The sequence below is a fragment of the Panthera onca genome, chromosome A2, assembly GCF_046562875.1.
Source record: "Panthera onca isolate mPanOnc1 chromosome A2, mPanOnc1 haplotype 2, whole genome shotgun sequence".
NCBI lineage: Eukaryota > Metazoa > Chordata > Mammalia > Carnivora > Felidae > Panthera > Panthera onca.
Window position 1 is genome coordinate 93,780,801 of NC_138340.1, and position 22,925 is coordinate 93,803,725.

At 38.4% G+C, this 22,925-nt stretch overlaps 2 protein-coding genes across 8 annotated transcripts in view; one reads left to right on the plus strand and one right to left on the minus strand.

Annotated features, from left to right (window-relative positions):
• Positions 1-440: 440 nt before the first annotated feature.
• Positions 441-10,444, plus strand: STEAP1 (STEAP family member 1). 3 transcript variants are annotated; one of them, XM_060633867.3, is made up of 5 exons: positions 441-554; positions 4,318-4,429; positions 6,694-7,206; positions 7,792-7,956; positions 10,083-10,444. In XM_060633867.3, the coding sequence occupies exons 2-5, from the start codon at positions 4,349-4,351 to the stop codon at positions 10,338-10,340; spliced, it is 1,017 nt and encodes a 338-aa protein (XP_060489850.3). In that variant the 5' UTR covers positions 441-554; positions 4,318-4,348; the 3' UTR covers positions 10,341-10,444. The 3 variants fall into 3 exon arrangements, with proteins under 3 accessions (XP_060489850.3, XP_060489849.3, XP_060489848.3); XM_060633865.3 differs by having other exon boundaries at positions 463-554; positions 4,344-4,429; XM_060633866.3 differs by lacking the exon at positions 4,318-4,429 and having other exon boundaries at positions 457-554.
• Positions 1,191-22,925, minus strand: part of FAM237B (family with sequence similarity 237 member B) — a 166,964-nt gene continuing 145,229 nt past the window's right edge. Inside the window, exons 4-6 of one of the 5 annotated variants that reach the window (XR_013553998.2) lie at positions 5,200-5,323; positions 3,995-4,045; positions 1,191-3,242 (exon numbers count right to left, since the gene is read on the minus strand). The gene's annotated coding sequence lies outside the window, so the exon portion shown is untranslated. Of the gene's footprint in view, positions 3,243-3,994; positions 4,046-5,199; positions 5,324-19,949; positions 21,085-22,925 lie in introns of those variants that run through there. The other 4 variants (XR_009610371.3, XR_009610366.3, XR_009610368.3 and 1 more) reach the window with 4 other exon arrangements.

Consider the following 22,925-nt stretch of genomic DNA (forward strand, 5'->3'; position numbering starts at 1 on the left):
GTTTTAAATGGACTAGCTAAGCTCTAAAGCAGTCCATGTCATAGTGTGATCTGAGAGTGCTCCAGCATCACCTGGGAACTTGTTAGAAATGAGGAAACTCAGGTCCCATCCCAGGCTTGAGGATCAGGAAACCCTGAGGGAGGCCCCAATCAGTGTGTTAGCAAGGCCTGCAGGTGATACGCATTAAAGTTTGAACACCACTGCTCCAAAGAATTACACCAGTGTTCGTTACTTAGATTAACCAAAGTGGGAGGCCGAGGAGCAGACCTGAGGCAGGAGACAGGGCCATTTGAAAGAAAATTGGGAGCAGCCAGGTTGCAATGTGGGGATACCCTTGATTGGGTCTCTGGGACCTCCGAGGAATGCCACTCCAAGGAGCCGCGCGGACTCCAGGCACCTGCAGGTGGCGCTGGACGGGCCACTGACACGGAGGCGGGGTCTGCAGCCAGAGTGCAGGCTTTGGACTCCCAGGGCTCGGACGCCGCGTGGGGCTGGCACTTCCCCGCAGCAGTTGCGCCGCAACTTACCGTCCGGACGGTTGCGCCTAGAAGCGGGTGAGTCCCTAGAATCGTCCCAGCTCGCCGCTTGCTCCCCGTCTCCGGGTGCCCCTGGGAGGGCGGGCGCGGGCTCCCAAGTCTCGGGAAGGGTGTAGCGGGTTGCAAGCCTCCCAGCCCTGGGGCGGAGGCGCTCCGGGGCGAGTGTAGCTCAATTCTCCCCTTATGCGCGGCTCCAGGGCGCGCTGCCCTCCTGCCTAGCTCTCCCCGGAGCACACTGCTCCGTTGTGGCCGGTCCAGGGGCTGGGAGCCAGGGACTCACAGGAAGTCTTTTCGCTAGGGGCTTGGGGAGTATGATGGGTTATTAAGTTTGTCCTTCGGTTGGGTTCTGATGGCAAGTTTTCCAGCTTGGCAAAATCGCGGCGGGTTTGCATAGCATTGAAGAATGGTACATGGTGCTTAAAATCGTGTGACTTGACTTCAGGTTTCCTAGTAACAGGAAGTTTTCATTTTAAGTTCTGGGAACATTAGTCCTACTCTTTCAGGATCTGGTTTGAGATTCAAGTTCTCTCCAAATAGTGGATCAAGGCTTCATATATGTCATGGGTCAAACCCACCAGAAGGGATTTATAGACATAAACATTTACAAACACTTCTAAATTTCTTTCCCTGTATTAAAAAAAAAAAAAAAATCCCACAATATCCTGACATTGACTAAGATTTATTTAACACAGATATTAAGCAATGCTTTAAAAAAAAAAAAGAAAAAAAAACAGCCCAGTGAAAAAAACATCTCTTTACATAGTTAAATGTGGTGAAACAAGTATATGCTTGAAAGTTTAGAAGGTTTGGAAATGCAAAGCAATTCATATTGTATTCTAGTCATCCAGTTTCTTCATATTCTAAACTCTTTGACAAAAACATGAGTCAGTTGGGCTGTGTCAATATTTAGCAGGAACGTCAGGTCAGCAGCCATCCTGGTACAGCAAAACAGAACAGTCGCATCAAAAATATGTTTTGCTTTTTAAATGGGATGAAAGTTAGAGAACTTTGGGTCAAATCTGGAGTTCCAAACATCTGAACACTATGTAGTTTCCTGGTTTTTTTTTTCTTTCATGAAAAGATTTTACTGTAGAATTTAAATTATACATTTGGTTAATGTCTGATGGAAACCAACATATTTGATTTGACTGGTATTTTATTTTCTTGGTTTCTGGCACAAATCTAACTGTGGACCACAGAGCCAACAGGCTCCCTCACTGCCCTGGACTTTTCCTTGGCCTTGCTCTTCAGTATGGTCTTCCTACAGTGCAGATGAATGGGTGGATACTTCTCCAAGGCCACTTTGCCTTTTCACCCAGATTCTGTATGAAGTGGCCCTCACTCAGCAAATGCTGCCAACTTGCTTGACGCCCCAGGACCAGGTCTGCAAGAGAGCCCTCACCCTTTCCGTGCCACAATCTGTCTATAAAACTGCCTTCCTTTAGAATTCATTGCATTACCATGCGGTTAGTTGTTGAAATTTCTGCCCTCTCCCCTAGACTTTGAGGTTTTGAGAGCAGAGGCTCCATCTCATTTAACTTCACATTCCCACTGCCTAATATTATTGTTCACAATAGAATTAATGAGTTTATATTGAATGAGTGTAGATTTGTGTGTTAACATCTTTGCCATCCTACAACTCAGAGTTAAAACATCTAAACGTAGTGCATTATATTTTGTTCGATTACAGTAGATAAAACTTCTATTCTTATTCGTAGACACACACCCACCTCCCAGAGTACTCTATAATGTTGGTTAAATCACTAAATGATTTGGAATAATATTTATTAAGGAAATAAACTGTGAGCTCCTCCAGAACAGACATAAAGTCTCATTTCTTTTTCCTCAGTGTCTATTATAAAGTTGAGTTCCATAAATATCTGATGATTGGCATATGCTTTACTCAGGAGTCTTTAAAATGCCAGTGATAGATACCCTATTGAAACTAAAGCAAAAAAGGAAATGTATTGGCTTGTGTGACTGAAAAATTCATTATCTGGTCTCCGGAACTCTAAATACTTAAAATATATCACCAGGACTCTTCCGTGTCTTTCCCCATTTCTTGCTTGTACTTTCGTGTGTTGGCTTTCTCCTGTTCTGTTGAAGATCTCTTCCTCCTTACGGCATGTAGAAGAAAGCATAGAAGGCTCCAATCATCCCAACTTAAAAACATGTTAAAGACATCTCTTTATCTTCCACTTCCATTTATAAATATCAGAGAGGGACTCTAATAATTCAACTACGGTTGTATGCCATCTGTAAGCCAATCAGTGCCATCAAGGAAACAGAGAACTGTGATTAGCCAAGACTGAGTCATATGCCAAAGGAGGGCCATTTCTCCAAATGGAGAAAATGTGGGCAGAACAAAACAAATATCCTCAGCATGAACACTGCAAATTTTCAAGATAGATAATATATGGAAAATGTTCTCAGAGCACTTCAACAAAGGCAAATGGTTGGCATTATATAAAGATGGCTCCTCTTTATTTTTTGAGAAAAGCAAACCTTTAAAAGTTGGAGAATGTGGGCGCCTGGGTGGCTCAGTCAGTTAAGCATCTGACTTCAGCTCAGGTCATGATCTCACAGTTCGTGAGTTTGAGCCCCACTTCAGGCTCTGTGCTGACAGCTTAGAGCCTGGAGCCTGCTTCAAATTCTATGTCTCCCTCTCTTCCTGCTCCTCCCCCGCTCATGCTCTGTCTCTCTCTCCTTCAAAAATAAATAAAAACATTAAAAGAAATTTTTTTTAATAAATAAAAGTTGGAGAATGTTTAAAGTATTTTAAGCTACTCCTGGAAACAACTTTGCACTTAATAAAGTATTATAGGTGGTCTAAAATTCAGGAACACTTGGAATGTTTCTGTCAGTCAAGTTGTTGTATATCTAATCTGTTTTTCTCATTGAAGTGCAAATTGGTGAGGTAATCCTCAGAAATAAATTTAGAGCTAATAAAAAACAGTGAATAATATTGTAATGTTTCTCTTCCTTAAAAAAAAATAATAATAATAATGCCACCCCAAGCCTGAGGAGGACCTGTGAAGGGTGTTAAGAAAGAGATTCTTTTGTCAGGCAGGAAGTTTGGAGAATTGGCATGTCAGTGATTGAACACGATTCAACAACCCCTGTGGAAATATACTAACAGTTCATGTCTTACCTACAAAAACCAACCTGTTACTCCAATGAGAAAATGACACTCTGAACATACAGCTTTTGGTCCTTTATGCCACTATCAGGGTCCACCTTTCCAAAAGTGTCTGTTCTGTTTACTGTCTGAACCTCAAAATACATTGTCCCCATAAAGTCATTTAATTATTTCAGATTCCAGTATCAACCCCAAAAGTCTATTCAACACAACTTCCTAAAGGATAATCTTACATCAGCCAATTCCAACCTCTACTGATAGCATTGTGCCTCAAAAAAAAAAAAAAAAAAAAAAAAAAAACATTCCTAATTCTATTTACCTTTGAGCAGAGTTGGCTTTCCTCTAAATGAGCACCAGGAGTCAACTTCTTCTAAAATAAAAGGTGACATCTGACTCTTTGAATTCCCTATAGACATGTTTGTCACTCATTGCACCAATAGTCAACAAAGAAAAGCAGTTACTGTTGACACAAGGGCACTAGTTTGAGATTCTTACAGATTATGTGAGGTTAAATAGTAAATCAGTCACTATCTGTATTTTAATTATACTTTCTAGGCCACTCACGTCCTAATGTGAGTAAATTTTTCATATTGCCCTATCTATCCAACATTAGACTCAAAGAAGATAATTGTGTTTTCATAGGTGGCTGAAGCAATTCTATTTTACAGAATTAATGGAGAACAGACAAGACATTACAAACCAAGAACCTTGGACAATGAAACCTAGGAGAAATCTAGAAGAAGATGATTATTTGGTAATATAATAATAATAATTAATTAAAATCTAGAAACATGATTTTAATGCTGTCCTCCATCTCCTAGGGTTGTAAAAGTGATTTTCACCCTAGCTGCCTGATATCTTGACTCTGATTCCTGTCACTGATATTGTGATGGGTGAAGGTATAGTGTGGTATGTAAGAGAAAGTCTACCTTGATTGACTTGTCATGGACTTAGTTGAATAACCTCAAATAAGTCACTGAAAATCCTGGGTCTTGGTTTTTCAATAAAATGAGAGAGTTGGACTAGTTCATCTCCAAGGCCCTTCCAATTCCTTCTAACATACTGTGGGTCTAAATTTGTAGAAAGAGTCACCAGTGCCCATATAACAGTAATTTTGTGAGCATGCATTTTTTTTTCCATAGGTATTATGGCAGCTTACCAAGAGATCATCAAGTTAATTGATGATTCACCATTTAAACAAATAAATTCCATTTTGGAATAAGAATCATTTGTCCCACTTTTGTGCCACCTTACATTACTCGACTGAAAAAGTGTTGGAAATTTTTTGTTCCAAACCCTTTTCACCTTTCTAAATGGTATTGCCTGCAGTTGTTACAGAAATTATTTTACCTTAATTATTTTAATAGGAAAAATAGTATATATAATAATTATATTAGTGTTACTTATTTATATTATTTTTGTTAATTATTTTAATGGGAATAATAAGATAGTACTAGCACACATTCTATAAAATAAGTGTGCATAAAATAAAATCATCTTCATTTTTCAAGTTAACCATCTTACCTGCTGTTCTATAAATCTTCATCATTAACCAGAAAATTGATCTCAGTCGATTGTACTTAGATTGTTTTAACATGCAGAGATGACAGAAGCTGTATCATGCTCAACTCCCTTCTAAATGGAGCACCTGGAAAAAGCATTGGATGTAACAGTGATTTATCACTGAAAGTAAAAGTCAAATGGCAAGAGGCTACTTTTAAACACTAAAAATGATAGAGAACTATGTGAATTAAGGTTATTCTGCATAAAATGAGGAAATGAACAAGATCATGACTAATATTTTGAGCACTAAAATTTTATGGTTCTACATATAGAGCTCTAAGAAATGAGAAATAACATACTGGGTGAAAAAGCAAATTTATTAATTAAAGCAATACAATATGAAACATTCTAAGTTCTTATTTAGAAGTGTTGTTTTGTTTTGTTTTGTTTTGTTTTGTTTTGTTTTGTTTTGTTTTGTTTTGTTTTACTTTGCTGGTATATCAGTCAGTTGGGGAAATGACCAAATATTCAAAGCATTCTTCTTTTGAGTTGTTGACTGCTTAGAAATGCAACTGGGTAAAGAAGTATAACTTTCTTAGGAAATAGATCATCCCTATGGGATTTAACTACTTATATAAACTTTGCACCTTCTGATAGAGTAGTTGTCAATCACTAATTACACAAATGAGATATTTTAGAAATATAAAATCAAAGTATATCATGATGGAAATTAGATATTTTCATAATTGTAATGACTATATTCTTCTTGATCCTTTGTACTTGACTTAATGAAGAATTCACTCTTTAATTCTTTGTGGAGAGTTGCCCAGTAACCAATAAAAATATTATAAAACAAATACAACTATCTATGTAACCTACAAGTATTATTTTTACCGAGGATTCCTGAATTTTTTTTTAAGTTTTTCAATTTTAGTTTCCCACTTACATTATTCTATTCGTTGGTGCCTTCAACATAGAAACACAATGGTGTGAGCTTTAATGGAGATATCTTCGGTCTTAACAAAGCATGTATCCTTCTGTCTTACAGAAAAATGAGTAACAGAAACTAATGGAGAATCCTAGAGGCATGTGGGTGGCTCAGTAGGTTAAGAATCCAACTCTTGGTTTCGCCTTGGGTCATGACCTCACAGTTAGTGAGATCGAGCCCCGTGTTGGGTTCTATGCTGGCAGTGCAGAGCCTGCTTGGGATTCTCTCTCCCCCTCTCTGCCCTTCCCCACTTATGCTCACTCTCTCTCTCTCTCTCTCTCTTTCTTTCAAAAAATAAATAAATAAAAATTTTTAAAAAATTTATAACGGAGAATCCTAACATAGCTAAGTCTACCTTTGATCAGTGCTACATAGGACTATGACATCTTCAGCTAACCAGTATCCAAAAGCAAGGTTCTGAATGTCCTTTTTTACTAATAAGCACAATGAGCAAAATAGGTAATTAGTTGAAGAGAAATCCCATTATTTTGTTTAATTTTTAAATGTTTATTTTCTTTCCATTGTAGAATAAGGACTCAGGCGAGACCAGCATGCTAAAAAGACCTGTGCCTTTGCACACGCACCAAACAACCCATTTTGATGAATTTGATTGCCCCGCGGAGCTTCAACACAAACAGGAACTCTTTCCAAAGTGGCGCTTGCCAATTAAAATTGCTGCTATCGTATCATCTCTGACTTTTCTTTACACTCTTCTGAGGGAAATAATTCACCCTTTTGTAACTTCCCATCAACATTATTTTTATAAAATTCCAATCCTGGTCATCAACAAAGTCTTGCCAATGGTTTCCATCACCCTCTTGGCACTGGTTTATTTGCCAGGTGTGATAGCGGCAATTGTACAGCTTCATAATGGAACCAAATATAAGAAATTTCCACATTGGTTGGATAGATGGATGTTAACAAGAAAACAATTTGGGCTTCTCAGTTTCTTTTTTGCTGTACTGCATGCAATCTATAGTTTATCCTATCCAATGAGGCGATCCTACAGATACAAGTTGCTAAACTGGGCATATCAACAGGTAGGTGACAATATTGATAATATCACTAAACTAAAAAGTCTAAGTCATCTACAGATTAACTCTATCTTATTTTAATATCAATACCCCAAACCTGTCTTGAAATGCTGTGCTGGGAATGTAATCTGCATTTTTAAATGTTTTAGTGTAACTCTTCATTGGGGCTTGTTATAAATAGTTTTACGCTGAGGATTTTTTTTTTCAGTTGAAAATAGTAAACTACAATTTGAACAACATAAATACGTGTTTTGTTCATGGACAGAGCCACACAGCAACCTTCTGCCACCCTCATGAGATTACTTTGTAACTCTAATTGTTCTTCACCACATAAGCATGCACATTACAATTCTAAGCATCAAATAACTATTACATAAATTAATAAAACAGATATGTAAATGTTGCATTCAAGGAAAGAGACTGATGTCTCCTATGTCACTTGGCTTAGAGGAATGCAAAAAAAAGTCACAGATTTGTGGAAGCTCCAAGTTAGTAGGCCCTCCCGTCATAGACGGAATGTAGAAAGAAGGAGGCTCATCTGCCAGAAACCAATGTTGTTTGCATGCCTTTCCTCTTTTTACCCTCTGGTAGGTCCAACAAAATAAAGAAGATGCCTGGATTGAGCATGATGTTTGGAGAATGGAAATTTATGTGTCTCTGGGAATTGTGGCACTCGCAATACTGGCTCTGTTAGCTGTGACATCTATTCCATCTGTGAGCGACTCTCTGACATGGAGAGAATTTCACTATATCCAGGTAAATTATATACAAAAGAACTCTGGCCCCTCAGAGAGGCAAATCTTTTTGTACTTATAATATCATCAAGTATATTGACTTTACACCATAAAAAAATGACAGATGGTTTTCCAATAGCAAAAATCCCACACTTGTTCCAATCAATAACGTGCTCTCCAATCATTTTTCCCTGTTGCTTCTAAATAGAAGTGTTTTCTAGACATAAATAAAAAGGCATTACTCGAAGAAAAATATTCTAACACTTGAAACTTGTTAGACAATTTTCTACTCACCTACTAACTACAAAGGTGATATTTTAGGAATTTAATATCCACAGTTTTTAAGTTCCCCCAAAATGAAAATATTCTTTTGCCTGTCCCCTGATTTTATTTATGCCTTTAAAGTTACACAGCTTGGTACTATCCATAAAAAAGCATCTCTCCTTGAAATACAGAGTTTTATCTACCGAAGATATTCTAATATCTAATTTTAAAGGCTGCTTTTTCCAACTTCCATTTCATGTAGCTCTCTCACTGGAAGTTGCTGTATTCTTGGAATTCAAAACTGTCTCAGATTTACTGAGGTTAATCTGCTAGTGGTAGATTACACCCTAAGAAGAGCAATGTGCCAGAATTCACATGGGGGATTCATGTCTGACCAGAGTCAAGGGACTACATTTAATTTAGTCACAGGCATTGCCAAGATTTTTTAAAGTATATTGCTTTAGCTTTTATGGGTGGGCATTTTTGGAAATTCCCACAAAGTCAGACATTCCCCACTATCTCTTCTACAGGTCTATACATATACTTCTACAGACACTTTATCAGGACATCTGATGAGGTTGGAAAATATGTCTCCATCTGAATTTTTCCAGTGGAGCTTAGAAATGGCACCACATTTTCCAAGCACAGTATTTGCTGATTTTGTAGGCTCAGCATGATAGGCATTAGAGTTCTCCATTCCTCATTAAATAACTTTCTTCTTACATTTGCTCTGCCTGTCACACATATGCTGAGCATCGCTTCTCAGATTTAATTAGGAATTCACACACTGCATCTTGACATTCCAGCCCATTCCCACTATGTACACAATACCTAACCCATAATAAGAATACAGTACACACTTGGTTAACTTGATCTTCAGCCAATCACATGTATTTTTCAATTAATAACCTAGAAACTTTTCACTTACAATTCAAGAACTAGTTACTGCATGATTTACCTTGGAGATTTATATTTGAAAATATAAACTTAGCTATTTGATTGTATTCGTTGGGGCTTAAGAGTGCTTACTGCTGAATAATTGTGAGTTGGATTCATTCTGGCAGGCTAATGACCATTTCCAGTAAAATGAATCAAAGTCAAAACTTATCTGGAAAAGCTATTGTCAGAATGCCATAAAATTACGTAGGTGAACAACTGTTTTTAAGCAACTTTTTCTGGATAGTGCCGGGTATCCCAGTGCAAGTTGAAAATTTTCTTCACATCTTCATGTCTCTATGTGTTGTTCAAACAGTGGAAATAATTGTTGGTGTTTTTCTACTTTATCAGGATGTTTGATTTTTAACATGGGCCAAGTTTATTCACTTTAGTATCCATGTACCAAAATCAGAGTCACTTACTTTAGTTGCTTTCATAATTGGTAAAGATCACTAATACCAAATTGATTTTTGCACTAATCTTCAGTCAACCCATTAGTATTTACTGAGCACCCAAAATGCACAAATCATTGTGTTGATTCTGCAGGGACCCTGTGATGAGTAAGAGTCCCTGAACGTAGATGTCTCTTGATAGAATGAAGGCAAATGCTCAAGAGACAAAGCGCCATCAAATAAATGTCATTAAGACAAATGAACAAAATGTGGAGAAAAGGAAGACAGTGTTATTGATAGGCTGAGACTGAGAGGAGAGTGATTGTGGATTCTCTTAAATAACCTGGGGACAAAGACATTACCCAAAGTAAGGCGGGGATATGTGAAAAGAATGGAAAGATGTGAGTGGACGTTATTGAGAAATATGATAGGGAAATAAACACAGGTGAATGAAAGAATTGCCAAGCAGCAGAATATATCCAGAAAAGGTCAGAAAAAATAAACTCTTACTGAACCAATCCCACCAACATAATCTTTTTTTTTTTTTCTTTTGCAGAGCAAGCTAGGAATTGTTTGCCTTCTGCTGGGCACTATACATGCATTGATTTTCGCCTGGAATAAATGGGTAGATATAAAACAATTTATATGGTATACACCTCCAACTTTTATGATCGCTGTTTTCCTTCCAATCGTTGTCCTGATTTGTAAAGCCATACTATTCCTGCCATGCTTGAGGAAGAAGATACTAAAGATTAGACATGGTTGGGAAGATGTCACCAAAATTAATAAAACCAAGATGTCTTCCCAGTTGTAGAACTACTGTTTACAAACATTTTTGTTCGATACTGATGTATTTTACCATAAACATTTCAAATTTGTATTTGTTTAATAAAATGACCACTTGAGGGTCTTCATGTATCTCTTTGGTTATGAGTCATGAGTTTGAAATATGTGTAGTTCTTTGTAGTTTGATTCAAAGCAATAAATAAAATAATCTTCAGCACATTCTCTATGTTCAGTAGAACTAACCATAATAAAACAATCGCATCTGATTTGTCAGAATGTATAGCATATTTATAAATAACAAAAGGCCATGAAGTACAAGTCCTTACTACTCACTAAAAGATATCATGAGACATTAAAAAATGTATTATCTGAATCTACCATGCAAGTATATCTAGTATTTATGACTGTTGTTAAAGAAGTTTCATTTTCCTGTAGTGTCTGAGTGGCTCATCAGTTAAGTATGTGACTCTTGAATGCAGCTCAGGTCATGATCCCAGGGTCATGGAATCAAGTCCCATGTGGGGCTCTGCACTGAACATGGAACCTGCTTGAGATTCATTCTCTCTCTCTCTCTCTCTCTCTCTCTCTCTCTCTCTCTCTCTCTCTCTCTCTCCCTTTCCCTTGGGGCGCCTGGGTGGCGAAGTCGGTTAAGCGTCCGACTTCAGCCAGGTCACGATCTCGCGGTCCGTGAGTTCGAGCCCCGCGTCAGGCTCTGGGCTGATGGCTCGGAGCCTGGAGCCTGTTTCCGATTCTGTGTCTCCCTCTCTCTCTGCCCCTCCCCCATTCATGCTCTGTCTCTCTCTGTCCCAAAAATAAAAAAAATAAAAAAACGTTGAAATAAGTCAAAGAGAAATACCATATAATTTCACTCACGTGTGGAAATTAAGAAAGCAAATGAACAAAGAAAAAGAGTCATACATAAAAACAGACTCTTAAATATGGAGAACAAACGTGGTTGCCAAAGGGGAGTTGGGTGAAATAGGTGAAGGGAATTAAGTGTACACTTAGCGTGATGAGCCCTGAGTAATGTATAGAATTGTTGAATCACTATATTGTACACCTGAAACTAACATAACACTGTATGTTATACTAGAATTTTAAAAATAAATATAAATGAATGAATGGATGGATGGATGATGCCATGAAACAGAACAGGGAATTCTACAAGAGAAGATTTTTTAAACAAAACAAAAACTGTGAGTGTGTTCCGTATGTTGTATGCTGTTTACAATCATCTCAGTTGCCAAGGCATGCGGTGTGGTGTTTCAGTTTCAGCATATACACATGTAACTATGAAAGGCATACCGTTTTGGACAATGGGGGAGGGGGGAAACGAAGGTATTTCCCTGTTCCTTTGATAAGCTGATTTTCTTTTTTGAAACTTCTGATACAATTAATATGGTTGTGGAGCATAGTTATACAGGGTCTCGCCAAAGCACAAAGAACAGTACCTAGAAAAGCTGCAGGCCAGGAGCCCAAAGTCTTTCTCCTCACAGCTCTCCTTTCTACTTAAAATGAAGTCTACCTAGGGTTTATTTTCTGTGAGCATTTTTTCTTTAGGAATTTTACAGTCTTTCATTAAAAAAAAAAAAAAAACTGTTAAAATGATGTATTTTTATTATTTTAATAATAAATTCATTTAATGCTGTTTTAAGATAATACGAAAGCAATTTATGATTCTGATCTGATTTTCAGACCATAGACCACATGTCTGAGGAAGCCTGTAAAGAATTATGGCCTATTAAGCACAGGATCTGTAAAATTAAACATATAAATTAGTAACAAAAATATGTGGTTTTCATTGGTAACATTAACTCTGGAATTGTCTTCCAAGAAAATGAACACGTTTTAGTAGCTCCTTTTTCTAAAACTGGTCTTCAAAGCACAAGTGTTAGAAATTTTCCAGTTTGGACTTAATGTTAAATTTTACTCGGTTAATTAGAAGTCCTCTTTCTTCATGCCAATTTTTCCAGGTGTTTTCAAGATGCCCTTTGAAGAGGTAATAAATTATTTGATCCATTTGTGGAAAATAATCCTGTGCTTGAGTAAATTAATGAATCACTGATTTGTGACCATTACACATGACCTGAGGCTAAAGTTCAGTCCCTTCTCAGCTAATTCTACTTCTTCAGCTGGTCAGGGGGTCCTCACGTTTATTGTTAGTGAGTATGTGACATTCCCAGGACTATTAATGGATGCCCACTTTAACTGTGCCAAGAACAAGTTGCCAGTTCATGCAGCTGTAAAGTTATTGACCTGGAAGAGACCAATGAGATCACCTGAGCTGCTAATCCCTTGCCCGGAGGCATGACCTCACTGAAATGAGGCTCCCTCAGCAAAATGTTTGTATTTCTGGACAATACTAAAGAGAGAGAAAAAGGAAAAGAAAACACAAGTGCCGGTATTGTAATGTGAGGAAGCTGCTGATCTTCCAGAACCCATACTCCCCTGCACATCAGCCAGATCAGGGAGTGGCTGGTTGGACAAGATCTGAGAGTCAGAGAAACAGGAAGCTAAGCTCAGGGATTACTGATGCCTTGGCCCATGACCTGGGAAATGATTTCAGACCTCCCCTGTCTTGTAACTTGAAGCTATTACCACAAAAGATAAATATAAATGGACTTACACCGTGGAATTATATAGTGTAAGAGTTGGAAGAGTAGGTTCTATTTCATTTTGTTAATACAACCTTTTTAAGCAAAATCCCTAACAAAAGCCCAGCGTGTAAGAGAGGTCAGTGTTGGAGTGGGCTTGTAGAACCAGAAGTGCCTTGTTACTTCTTCCATCCTGTTCCCAAGCCCCTGTGACAACTCGGGCTGCAGGCCCACAGTTTGAAAACCACTTCTTTTTACACAGAAGAGGAAACTAATCTTTTTGTCAAAGATGACTTATTCGCAAACACAGAAACCTACTCAAAGTCTCTCAGGTAACGGAGGGAAATCTTGATAACATAAAGGGGGCACTGAGGGGCACCTGGGTGGCTCAGTCAGTGAAGCCTCTGACTTCAGCTCAAGTCATGATCTTGAGGTTCATGAGTTTGAGCCCTGCATCAGGCTCTGCACTGACAATGCAGAGCCTGCTTGGGATTCTCTCTCTCTCTCTCTCTCTCTCTCTCTCTCTCTGCCCTATCTCCCCCACAAAAAATAAACTTAAAAAAATAAATAAAAGGGAAACGCTGATAGGACCCACAGGTAAAGGGAATGATTTATCCTTCCAGGCCCTAGGGCTGGATCCCACAAGACAGGATCTAAGTGCATCTGCTTGTTCCATCTCTGCAGACAGATGTAACCATGATGTGAAGTTCAAAATGGGTTCTTCCCCTTTTCTCAAGTTTGGCAACTAGGCCCACAGCTGAGAACCAAAAGCGCTAAGTAGTCCTCCTTCTAATTTCAGAGAACAAGCAGCTGTGGATCAGATGGGGTTTGCCGAGAGGTGCTTTTCAGCAGAACCAACACTAAAACTTCTCAACACTGCCAATACCTGTAAGAGGACAGAGGGAGGGGTGAAGGCCTCCTTTGGTCTGGAAGATGTAGGTTTATAAAAAGAAACTATGCAGACGTCTTACCTCACTTTACCTGAGCACAGATTAAACTCTTTACCTACTCTTCATCCTCACTCCAGATGGGCTTGTCTGGAAAACACATACAACTACCACACTGACAAGCTTTGCTTTAAATTGATGATAACAAATGATACATGAACTCTCAACCCTCAGCCTACAGCCTTTGTGTATTTCCATAGTCAGTTTGTTTTTCCTCTTGTTAAAACTGTATCATGCTGTCTCTCTGCTCCGACAATAATAACCTAATAACCTCTCCTCCTACACTTAACTGGTACTTTTGTTTGTTTGTTTGTTTGTTTGTTTTGTTTTGTTTTGTTAGGAAATAGATGTACTCAAAAGAGAACTGTCTCATCTTCTAAAAAGATCTGTCTACCAATGTACCTGCACCTGGTACCTGGCACCTGCTTGGTAAAACATTGTCCCTGTCCCTAAGGCCAACTCTTCTGTTTCAGCACCAATCTCATCCCTTTTTCTACTCGAACAGCTTATACACATCTTTCCTGTGTCATCAGTCTCCACATCTCTGCTGTAGTCTTCCCGTCAGTATGTGAGCATTACAAAATAAATAAATAAAATAGTTTGAACCCCCTCTAGTTCTTGACCCATTCCTCAGAAAACTTAAAATTCCTCCAAAGACTTGCCTACTTTGATATTAATCTATTCAGCTTTCTTTTGATTAATATTTGTATGTCATATATTTTCTCATCCTATTATTTCTACCTTTTCTGTTTTCCCATATTTTTAGGTGTGTCTCTTGAGAGCAACACACAGTTATTATTTTTTATCCAATCTGGTAACCTTTGCTTTTAATGATAGCATTTAGGGGTGCCTGGGTGGCTCAGTCAGTTAAGTGTCCAACTCTTGATTTGGGCTCAGGTCATGATCTCATGATTGGTGAGATCAGTCCTCACACTGGGCTCCATGCTGCCAGAATCCCTGCTTGGGATGTTCTCTCTCTCCCTCTCTCCCTGCCACTCCCTCTCTCTCTCTCTCTCTTTCTCAAAATAAATAAATAAATAAATAAATAAATAAATAAATAAATAAATAAATAAAATACTAAAAGGAAAGAAAGAAAGAAAGCAAGAAAGCAAGAAAGAAAGAAAGAAAGAAATCTAGTCTGGGAGTTATTTTTTTTAGAACTTTGTAGAAAGTTCCACTGTTGTCATGAAAGAAGAGAAATCTCATTCTGTTGCTTCATGCGTTTCCTACAGCTACTTTATGATTTTTTTTCTTTTTGTCTTAGTTTTAGGAAATTTTACTATAATTGGGCTAAGTGTGGTTTTCATTCTACTTATCCTAGTTGAGGTTTTTAGTGCTTCTTGCATCTGTGGTTTGATATTCATCAACAGACTTGGAAAACTCTCATTGTCTTTTCAAATACTGCTTATGTCCCATTTTCTCTCTCCTCTGCTTCTTCCAGGTCCCTAATTATTCACGCCAATATTCTCACTATAGCTCCTATTTTATGACATTCTTTTTGTATTTTCCATACCTTTCATCTCTATACTTTATTCTGGCAATCACTTTTGCCAATCTCATAATTCACTAATTCTCTCTTCAACTCTGTCTAATCAGTTATTAAATCCATTCACTGAGGGGTTTTTTAGGTTTATTTATTTATTTTAAGTAATCTCTACACTCAGTGTGGGGCTCAAACTTATGATCCCGACATCGAGAGTCACATGCTCTTCTGACTGAGCCAGCCGGGTGCCCCCCATCCATTGAGTTTTTAATTTCCGTAACCACGTAAATTCAGTTTTAGAATTTCAGTTTGTTTGTTTTCATGGTTTACAATTTCCTGTCAAATTCCCTAATCTGTCCTTAATCTCCTTGAATGAATTAAGAATCCTAAAGATAAGTTCATGATGCTCCTATGAGTCTATTTCTACTATTAGGAGTTTCCCCCACCCTTGGTTTTCACTCCTGTCATTTTATCTCCTCATACGACATGTTATTTTACTGATTGCCAGACACTGTATATTACAACATTGTAAAAAATAATTTGAGGCTTTAAATTACGTTGTCTTACTCCATAACAAAGTTATGTTTTCTTCTGGCAGGTAGTTAAGAGCACTAGCAATGTAGTGCTTAATTTCATTTTAAGAATTGAGATTATTTGAAGCTGGGCTACAGTCGCTGCCAGACTTGAACTACTTTTGATTTATATTTATTACTTAGAGTCAGTTCCTTGGGATTCAAATGCAAAACCTGGTAGAAGGTGACTACCTAGCTCTCTCCCTTGGCATACTCTGGATTACATATTTTGTCCTAACAGTCTCTTGAGGCTGTTAAAAATCCTGTTGAGTTTCTCAACCTCTCAGCTACCTCATCTAATTAAAAAATAGACTTTGGTGCTGGGTTTGTCTCTCCGGGTCTCTTTCTTCTTCCAAAACTTATTATCCTTCACCCTTTTGTTAGCTATCCAATACCTTCAGGCAAATAGTTTTTATAATTAGGCTTGTTTTTCTAGTGGTTCTCAGTATTGGTACATATAACTCAGCAAGCATTACCAGAAGCAGAAGTCACTGGAGAGAATTGACTGTTTATTGTCATCGGTCCTCTTCTTCCATTTTCTGGCTTCTATTCTGAACAGCTTTCTCTCTCACTGTTCCACTGTATGCTCTTTTGTCAAGATCACCAAGTGATCAAGTGTCAGCCCTCATCTCATTTGCTCACCCAGTACCATTTGACAAGTTGGAGACTCTCTCTTTCTGGAAACATTTTCATTACTTGGCGTCTGAGAAATCATACTCTCTCCTCCATGCTTTCTCTGTGTCTTTTGCTGGTTCCTCGTCTTCCCATCATCTCAGTTAGCAAGGTCAACTCCTTGGCCCCCTTCTCTATCTACACCCACAATGTGGGTGATCTCCTTTAGACTTGTGCCTTTAAATATAAAACACTGGAAGCATATTGATGTGTCCCAAATTTCTATTTTATTTCTAGCCTTGACCTTTCACCTGATCTCCAGCATATTACATCTAATTACCTTCTTGACAACTTTATTTGAATGTCTAAAATGCATCTCAAGCATAAAGTGCTAAAAATAAAATCTTAAGCTCCTTCCCATCTCCACCCAGTTATCCAAGATGGACACTCAGGAGTTCCTTTAATACTGCTCTTCCCTCACATTCCACATCCAATTTATCAGCAAATTCTGCTGGCTCGACCATCACAATATAATTTGTATCCAGCTGTGTCTCATTACTAAAACCCATATCAGTCCAAGCCACTGTAGTCATACTTGCTATTCCCTCTTCCTGGAAATCTCTACCTTTCCCATGATTAACTCTTTTACATCATTACATCTATGTTGAGATGTCATCTCTTCATAATGACCTTCCCTGACTGTCCTGTCTAACATCGTTCTCTTCCTGTATCACTGTCTCCTTTTCCTTGGTTTCATTTGTGTAGTTCTTATTACTATCCAATATTGTATCTTGTTTAGATATAACTTGTGTTTGTCTGGTCATCTGGTTCCCCCACTCATGGGAACAGACACTGTGTCTAGTTCATGACAAGGTTCTCGTGACCTAGAACAGAGCCTGGCACATATTAAAAGCTCAATAAATACTAGTTGAGGGGCACTTGGGTGGCTCTGTTGGTTAAGCATCCGACTTTGGCTCAGGTCATGATCTCGTGGTTTGTGAGTTCAAACCTCCCATCAGACTCTGTGCTGACAGCTGAGAGCCTGGAGCCTGCTTCGGATTCTGTGTCTCCCTCTGTCTCTGCACCTCCCCCATTTGTGCTCTCTCTCTCTCTTTCTCTCTCTCTCTCTCAAAAAGAAATAAACACTTAAAAATAAATGAATAAATACTTGAATGAACCAACAAATGAATGGTTGAATAAGGAACACAGTTGTATTGTCAAAAAATGGTTGAGATGGTGGTGTTTAGGAAATAAAAATTATTTAGATGAGTGGTTCTCAAAGTATGGTCCATAGACCAATAGTATCACATCACTTGAGAGCTTATTAAAATTGCAAATTCTGGGACACCCCCTCTAACCCCTGACCCACTGAGTCAAAAACTGGAGGTGAGGAGGCAGTCTGTATTTTATCAAGTCTTTCCATAGATTCTGTTGCAAGATAACTTTGAGAACCACTGATTTCAGGGATAGGCCAAACCTGGCCCACTGCCTGTTTTTCTAAGTAAAGTTTTATTGAAACACAGTCACTTGCATACATTTACATCTTGTCTATATATTTTTGCACTAAAACAGCATTGTCAAAAATTGCAACAGAGCCCTCATAGCTCCAAACGCCTATAATATTTACTATCTGGCCCTTCGATGACTTCTAGTTTAGATCAGCACCTTACGCTGTGTCATGATGGTAGCATAAACTCATACATCTATCTCCTTCCCCACTAAATGCCACTGAAATTAAAGAAAACCTGTGGTTAAAGAAGGATACATAACAGAAAACAAGAAAGGGTGGTCTCAGTGGACCAGAAAACTTTAGAAATTTCTAATACAAAAAAAAAAAAAAAACATTTTGGGGAGGTAAGGGGAAACAGATGAGATCAGATTAACAGAGAAACAAGTGGGAGAACCTGCAACACAAGATTCAAATACAAGCTATTGCAAAAGGAAGCAAAAGTTCTTAAGAAAACCCTGAATGAGTTTTATGCTCTAAGCTAACCAAACCAAAGCAGTCCTGGAGAAATCATTGGATGAGTCATTAAAGGACCAATCAGAGAATCTGGCCAGTGACCCTTTCTTCCAAAGATCTGAACAGCTGGCCATAAACCTCATTTATAAACAAAGCTAAAAAACTTTGGGAAAGGCTCCTGGCTTCAGTGCTGGGGCCTGAGAAGCAGAGTCCAGCAAGACTTCCACAATGGCAGCAGAGGACAGAAATAGAAGGTCATCCTGACTCAAACATTTGCACCATGATAAACTGGCATGCACAGGTCTCCAAACTGAGTTCCGGAATTAGAGACTCCCAGAGTAGTTTCTGGTACTGCAGAAGCAGGACTATGTCACAAGGGAAGGGATGAGAAGCCCACTTTTACTAAGTGGACAAGCTACTTACCCACTGTTGTAGGTAAAATTGTGTGCCTCAAAAAGATATGTTAAAGTCCTAAACCCTGGTAGCTCGGAATGTGACCTTATTTGGAGATAGATGATGGCAGATATAATTAGTGAAGATGAAGTTATACTGGAGTATAATGGGCCCTTAATCCAATATGATTAGTGTCCTTTTAAGAAAAGGAGAGAGACACAGAAATGAGAAGGCCACATGAAGACAAAGAGACACACAGACCATCACAGTGAAGACAGAGGCAGAGGTGGGGTTACTTTGCTATAAGCCAAAACACTCCTGATGCTACCAGAAGACGGAAAAGGTAAAGAAGGATGCCCTCCTAGGGGCTCTGGAGGTTGCATGGCCTTGCCAACACCTTGATTTTAGATGTTTAGTCTCCAAAGCTGTGGGAGGATAAATTTCTACTTTTTTAAAGCCACTCAATTTGGGGTATTTTATTAGGGCAGGCTTAGAAAACTAGTACACCAGCCCTCTGGACCACATATTCCACTGTGTTCCCCTTTATCACCAAAAGTGGAACCTGCCTTCATAGACAAGTAAACAGAGATTCTCATGCGGCCAAGGAAATAGATCCACACCAACAATAAGAACAGTCAATCATCACCAAATATTTGAGGAAAATTAACACCATTAGAAAGGTGCCTGGGTGGCTTAGTTAGGCATCCATTGTCAGCTCAGGGCATGATTTCATGGCTTGTGAGTTAGAACCTCACGCCAGGCTCTGTGCTGCCTGCTCAGAGCCTGAAGCCTGCTTAGGATTCTGTCTCCCTCTCTCTCTGCCCCTGACCAGCTCGCACTCTTCTGTCTCTCTCTCTCTCTCAAAAATAAATAAACATTAAAAACAAGAAAGAAAGAAAGGATCATCTTATTCAAATAACAGAACAACTAAACCCTACAGAAAATAATGGAGGCAACAGAATAAGACTTATATAAATAAGTATAAGTAATTTATTTGGAGAGATCTTAGAAGATACTACATTCATTAGCAAAAACAGGATTGCTATAAAAAACAGAAACAATTGGGTGCCTGGGTGGTTCAGTTGGTTGAGCTCAATTGGTTGACTTTTGATTTTGGCTCAGGTCATGATCCCACAGTCATAGGATCAAGCCCCACATTAGGCTCCGTGCTGAGCATGGAGCCGGCTTAAGATTCTCTCTCTCTCTCCCTCTGCCCTTCTCCCTCTCTTCCCCACTCACCTGCTTTGTGCTTTCTCTCTCTCTCTCTCTCTCTCTCTCTCTCTCTCTCTCTCTCTCAAGCAAAAAGAAAGAAAAGAAAAAGAAGCAATTGGAGTTCTTTGGAATTAGATCTTCACTGCAAAATTTTTTTAAAGCCATGCTGCATAGCACAATACTGTCTATCAGTTCAGGAAAAAAGCATGCAGAGAAGACAACACAACATATTTTGGCATGCAGAATTACATGCACATTTAAGAACATACATCAAACATCTTAAATAAAAACAATGGTAGGAAGAATGGGAATGCAAATCAGGGAGGAAGGTTTGAAAAACAAGAGAATGAAATAAGACTCTTACACAGACAAATGATAACAACATTGTGCTGTGAACTGAGGTGTTACAATTAAGCCAACTCTTTATACTCGGGATTCAAAAAGGAAAAAAAATTAAATATTAATGGAAGAATGGAATTCCAGAATAGATATAGTTGAAGATTAATTTACAGGTTTCCAGAAGGCAGTGCAAAAGAAAAAATTCATGAAATGGAAAATGTTAAAGAAAATTTAAGAGACATGGAAAAGCATCTGGGTGATTTCAAATACCTCTCATGTAAGCTTTAGCAGGATGGAATGAAAAAAATAAAAAGAGAAAATAAATAATAAAAGAAATTTTCTGGAGCTAGAGACTGTATAGGTGTGGATTCCTGCCACCTCTCAGGCCACCAAGGATAAGGGGGAGAAAAACCAAAAACTTCTATAGGGAAAAAACAGATTATTTACTTTAGAGAAAAAGTATCTAAGGTTCAAGCAATTGAGCAGAGAGTAGGTGGTTATGCAGTGCTAAAATTTGGCTTTAGAAAAAAGCTGGGTAGTAGATGGTATAACTCGAAGGGGTGTCATTAATAATGAGCTAAGGATTCTAAAATTATTACTTTCCTCTTAAAGCTTCATGTTCTGACAGGAATGAGGCCATCATAATTCTGGTCTCTGCTGTAAATGAACCGGTGCTAAAATATCAATGCACTGTTGCCCAACTTTTCATATAAAATCAGTCTAACATCCATCTCACATAAGAAGCAGAGTTTATAAAATCACCTCCTAATGTCTACATATCTGTAATCCAAAATAATTTCTGTAAATTCTAATAAGTAGCATAATTTTGTATCGTAAATCCTCCATGAAGTCCCATTTTACAAATGACACAGAGGCCAAAAAGAGGAGACTCTTCCGGAATCACACAGTTGCAGGTGTCAGAAAGAGGCCTGAGACCCAGGGCCCCTGACTTTGTAGCCACTGTGTCATGCTGAGAGCTTAGCACTGATCCTTCTATGTGCTTGTGTTTGGTCTCCTCTGTGATGAAGGATGGGCATTTGTGTCATTGCAAGTGTCAGCAAAGAGTCCAGAGACTTAAAACAAGCACATTTCCCTGTATTTTGCAGAAATCCTCACCAAAGCTTACCACTCAGAGGCAGGAAATCTGAATTTGCTTCAGATGGGTGAGGGGCATAATAGTGCCGGGAAAAGGGCTACCTGAAAACCCAGGGCCAGGAATTATTCAATGACTACTAATAAATACTTTGTGGCAAAATTCTTCTTTCTGTTGGGACAGAAGGCTAGAAGCAGTTTCACACCCCCATTAATCACCACCATGATTTCCTGATTCATCTTGGTTTTCAGATCCCTGGGCCTCATAGGTAAAATTTAAACAGTAACTCTAGCAATCGTTCCTCCTCAGAGCAACCCTAGAATAATCAGCAAAATCCCGTGGACTCGTCAAAATAGTGAGGTATGCTTTTAAATTAAAAGGCACTGCGTTTTGAGAGAGAGGCAAACCATAAGAGAATCTTAAACACAGAGAACAAACGGAGAGCTGCTGGTGGGGTGTTGGGTGGGGGGATAGGCTAAATGGGTGAAGGGCATTGAGGAGGGCACTTGTTGGGATGAGCACTGGATATTATACATAAGTGATGAGTCACTAAATTCAACTCCTGAAACCATTATTACACTATATGTTAACTAACTTGGATTTAAATAAAATTTAAAAATTAAAAAAAAATAATAAACAAACGGTACCATGTCTTCCTTTAAAGAAAATATTTTGGGTGGACTCCTGGGTGGCTCAGTTAGGTAAATGTGCAAGTTCGGTTTGGGTCATTCTGTGCTGACAGCTCAGAGCCTGGACCCTGCTTCAGATTCTGTGTCTCCCTCTCTCTTTGCCTTTCCCTCACTCTCACCCTGCCACTCTCTCTCTCTCTCTCTCTCTCTCTCTCTCTCTCTCTCAAAAATAAACACTAAAAAAATTTTTTTAATAAATAAAAAAGTTTTTAAAAAATTTAAATCTTCTAAAAAGCAAATATGTGAAATTTATTAAATATTGTTTTAAAAACCTGAAATTCAAATGCAAAATAACCTATTAATGTCTAACTTTTCAATACTTACTGGAGTTTCCTAAATCTATATTACAGTGATTATAAAATGAAATATTGTCTTTACCTAAATAAGGCAAATTTAGTTTTTCTGAATTTTCTTTGAGGGCAATTGTTTTAATATAGACCAGCACACTACCCACTTTTCCTATCTCTGTTAGTCAACCCAAACCACGTTTCTTTCTTCATAATAGTCCTTTGAAAAACATCTATCATTTTGTTCTTTTCAGACACTAAGACAGAAAGTGTGACTAATGCATAAGAAGTCAGTGAAAACCAAAATCATTTCAAGTTTTCACTACATTTGTGCAATGTCACCAGTAGGGAAGGAATGGCTTTCCAGACAACTTTCTGGAAGGAAAATATGAGTGGGAAATACACCAGGCCTGTATAGTTAAACAATTC

Coding starts and splice junctions, on each gene's coding strand:
- STEAP1 (XM_060633867.3), top strand. CDS start 4,349: ATGGAGAACAGACAAGACATTACAAACCAAGAACCTTGGACAATGAAA. Junction 7,207..7,791: donor TAAACTGGGCATATCAACAG/GTAGGTGACAAT, acceptor ACCCTCTGGTAG/GTCCAACAAAATAAAGAAGA. Junction 7,957..10,082: donor GAGAATTTCACTATATCCAG/GTAAATTATATA, acceptor TTTCTTTTGCAG/AGCAAGCTAGGAATTGTTTG.